General features: G+C 40.6%; 1 protein-coding gene across 1 annotated transcript; it reads left to right on the forward strand.

The window, feature by feature from the left end:
* Nucleotides 1-1,717: 1,717 nt before the first annotated feature.
* Nucleotides 1,718-2,185, forward strand: LOC112526380. The gene has a single exon (XM_025136667.1). It carries the CDS (start codon nt 1,718-1,720, stop codon nt 2,183-2,185), a length of 468 nt encoding a protein of 155 aa, XP_024992435.1.
* Nucleotides 2,186-4,477: the final 2,292 nt, after the last annotated feature.

Genomic DNA, 4,477 nt, shown 5'->3' on the forward strand with positions numbered 1-4,477 from the left:
ATATGCTTGAAAAATCCATTGAAATATTTATGGATGACTTTTCTGTATATGGTTCATCATTTGACAATTTTTTGAATAATTTGAAAAAGAGCTTAGAAAGGTGTGAGGAAACAGACTTGGTTCTTAATTGTGAGAAATGTCACTTCATGGTCAAAGAAGGCATTGTTCTTGGGCATTTGATTTCAAAAAGAGGGGTTGAGGTAGATAAGGCAAAGCTTGAGGTAATTGAGAAACTACCCGAACGTACCACGGTTAAGGGAATCAGAAGCTTTTTGGGTCATGCCGGATTTTATAGAAGGTTTATTAAAGATTTTTCAAAAATTTCAAAACCTCTTTGTTTACTCCTCCAGCATGACCAAAAATTCAACTTTAACGATGAATGCATAAATGCATTCAAAACTTTGAAAAAAGCTTTGGTTACCGCACCGGTGGTAGTTGCCCCAGATTGGAACAAACCTTTTGAGATCATGTGTGACGCTAGTGATTGGGCGGTAGGTGCTGTGTTAGGGCAAAGGAAGGAGAAGGTGTTTCATTCAATCTACTACGCAAGTAAGATTTTGAATGAGGCACAAATCAATTACACCACAACTGAGAAAGAATTATTGGCTATAGTTTTTGCTTTTGAGAGATTTAGGTCCTATTTGATGGGAACAAAGGTAATTGTGCATACTGATCATACAGCCATCAAGTACCCGATCTCAAAGAAACATGCAAAACCAAGGTTGATAAGATGGGTGCTTTTGTTGCAAGAATTTAACTTAGAAATACTTGATTGGAAGGGAATAGAGAATCAAGTGGCAGACCATTTGTCTAGGTTGGAAGAACCTGAGAGAGAGGGATTAGAATTAATGACACTTTTCCAGATGAGAGAATCCTCATGATAAACCAACCTAAGACACCATGGTTTGCTGATTTAGCTAATTTTTTGGCCTGTGGAATAAAACCCTCTGAGTACACAGGTCACATGTTAAAGAAATTTTTTCATGATGCTAAATCTTATTTATGGGATGACCCATTTCTGTTTAGACTTGGTGCAGATCAGATTCTGAGAAGATGCGTGCCTGAATCTGAAGTGGCAGCAATCCTGCATCATTGCCATCATGCACCATACGGAGGCCATTTTGGAGGCCAAAGGACTGCAACCAAGGTCCTACAGTCAGGTTTTATTGGCCAACAATTTTTAAAGATTCCCATAATTTTGCACAGAGGTCCAACGAATGTCAAAGGAGTGGCTCCATTTCCAAGAGAAATGAAATGCCATTAAATGGGATACTAGAAGTTGAATTATTTGACGTTTGGGGAATAGACTTTATGGGTCCTTTCCCCCCATCAAATAATTGCCACTACATTCTTGTGGCTGTTAACTATGTATCCAAGTGGGTAGAAGCCATGGCATGTGTGTCAAATGACGCAAAAACTGTGGTTAAGTTCCTTCAAAAACAAATTTTCACACGGTTCGGTACTCCGAGGGCATTCATCAGTGACGAGGGTACCTACTTTGTAAACAATTTGTTGAAAGGGAGTTCTTGAAAAATATAATATTAACCACATAATTGCCACGGTTTATCATCCACAAACAAATGGCTTAGCTGAGCTCTCTAATAGGGAAATAAAAGGTATTTTGGAAAAAATTGTAAAACCCAATAGAAAGGATTGGGCATTTAAATTAGACGACGCTTTATGGGCATACAGAACTGCTTTTAAAACACCAATAGGTATGTCCCCATACAAGCTAGTCTATGGAAAAGCCTGCCATCTGCCTTTAGAGCTAGAGCACAAAGCATATTGTGCTATTAAAGAGCTCAATATGTCTTTGAAAGAAGCCGAAAAGAAAAGGTTGTTACAACTGTGTGTAGTGGATGAACATAGGTTGTTGTCTTATGAGAATGCCAAACTTTATAAGGAAAAGACAAAGAAATGGCATGATAATAAAATCCAGCACAGAGAATTGAGAGAAGGCCATGTGCTGTTATTTCATTCTAGACTGAAGTTATTCCCTGGAAAACTTAAGTCTAGATGGTCTGGGCCTTTTCTTATTTCTAAAGTTTATCCTTATGGAGCAGTGGATTTGGTAAACCCGGAAGATAATTCTATTTTCAAGGTTAATGGCCAAAGGGTAAAAGTGTACCATGATCCGGCAACGGTCTCAGAACAGCACTCTGAGAGCTGTGCTGCTCCCTACTAAAATCTGAAAGATCCCCCTTGGACTTCTTAAAAGTCCACCTTTGTTTGTAAATAAATTTTAATTTCATAGGTTGGTTGTGTTTTAAAGTTTTCATGGTTTGGTGTGTTTTTGAATAAAAGTTTGGTAAACTACTCATAATGCTGATGCTGCAGCATTCTAGGCCTGCAGCTCTGTGTGAACCAGGAAAAGTGGGTTGAGCTTTTATTTTTAAACTTTTCTTTTAAAAGATTGTTTTTATGGTATTGGGAAAGTTGGCGCTGGTTTTTGAAAAAGAAAGAGAGGAGGAAAGATGGGTTAAGGTTAAACCAAGGTTAAGGTCTTAGGATAGGACAAGGTAGTACAAGGAGGTACATGGTACCTTGCACAACCTCTTACACCATCATTGCTTACTTTTCAGTCAAAAGGTGAAAATTGTCACAAGATGATAGGTTGGGCTTTAAGGGTTATGTCTCAATTAATGAGAAGGCTTAAGTTTTAATGACCTTGTACTTCCTTTGTGAAACCGCTGGCCATTACCTTTTAGACCCACTAAGTGCTACTTAGAAAACCATCATTAAACCACCTTTTTCTTAACCCACCTTTTCAATCAACCACCCCCCACTATTCCTTCCATTACTCTTCCTATCACTCCAAAACCTCATCACCATCACCGGCCTAAAACCACCAGCACCGTACCTGCTGTCACTCATAAACCCTCCCCTTTTCTGCATTTTTCCATCTCCATTCTCCATCATTTGCTATCTTCAACAATGGTTAGGCTAAAGAGAGCAGCTACCCATCCCTCTCCAAGGGGACCTCTTCGAAGAAGCAACCGAAGGAGAAACACTGTTCTACCCTCAAATGCTAAACCAGAGTTGGTAAAGCTAAGTGAAAACAGTGACTCTATGTCCATGAGTGAAGAGGAGGCTGTTCCTACTCATCCACAATCGGCTGTCCCTTCATCTTCCACAATGGCCGAATCCCTTGTGCAAGAGTCAAGCCATAGAAGAGTTCAAATCAATGATCTCAATGAACCTCCTATGGATGAATCAGAACATGACATTGAGGTAATTTTCAACCCTACTCTGCTTGTAGAAGACTATGTTTCATCTGAGTCTGAGGATGATGCCACTAGGGCAGAGGACTTGGGAAGGGTTTACCTGCTTCCTTGGAATGTTGAAACCACCCATGCCCCTATTCAAGAGTTTGTTGAGACCACACCTCAAAGCAAGGACTTTGAGGTCATTGATGATTTCTTGGCCAAAATGGGGATTGATCATTCTAAACAGAGCACTGTGGAACAAACATCCATGGATGTTTTGTTAGAGGCTGTTGAAACACTAGCCTCTCCTAGTCCCACTCATGTGCAGCCTCCCTCTAAGAAGAGGAAGGCTTTGGGAAAGAAGTCCACAAAGAAAACCACTCAAACCACAGGGCCTACACTCAAAAAGAAGAAAGTTAGTGCTGTTGAAAAAGGCAAGACAGCAGCCTTAGAAGACTCTCCTAGAAGAATCACAAGGCAGTCACAGAATGCTGCAACATCCAAAGAACAGCCTGCTCCTACTTCTTCCACTCCAACAATCACAGAGAGATCCATGCTACCTTTGGAGGGCTTCAGTTCTGTCAAGGCCAAGGCTCTGTTTGAGAAATTCAAAGACAAGACTGCTTGGCCCAACAAAGGTTTTGATCATAAGAGTGTGGAAGAGTRCCCATTTATCAAAGAGGTGATTAGAAGTTTGGGATGGCAAAGCTTTTGTGAGGTACATAGCTCTTACAATCTCTCACTTATTAGGGAGTTMTATGCTGAGGTTGCTGCTAGTAAGTCATGTATGATCAAGGTTAGAGGTGTTTGCCTATCCTTTGATGATGAGACATTGAACAATGTCTTAGGTCTCACCACTCACTTTAATTCAGACTTTGAGACCCTTAAGCACACTGCCTCTGAGATTAAGCTCAATAAGATATGTGAGGCAGTGGCAAGACCTGCCACAACATGAGAACATCATACAAACTTTTCTTTAAGGGTCTTCAAAGCCGCCAATTTAACCCCCAATGCTAATGTATGGGTCAATTTTGTCAAGCACTCCCTGCATCCCACAACCCATGACAACTCCCTTAATGTTGAAAGGATGGTCCTGCTGTACTGCATTCTCAAGGGGAAAACCATTAATGTGGGAGAGATTTTACACAAGGCTATTGTGTATTGTGCTAACAGGACCCAAGGGAAGTTGTATCTCCCTGGGGACATTGACAGGTTGTTGAAGAGTGAAGGAGTGCCAGTTTTCAGAGAAGATGTCATCATCAAGGAAGGAG

The sequence above is a fragment of the Cynara cardunculus genome (assembly GCF_001531365.2).
Source record: "Cynara cardunculus var. scolymus isolate 2C chromosome LG 14, CcrdV1, whole genome shotgun sequence".
In the NCBI taxonomy this organism is placed as follows: domain Eukaryota; kingdom Viridiplantae; phylum Streptophyta; class Magnoliopsida; order Asterales; family Asteraceae; genus Cynara; species Cynara cardunculus.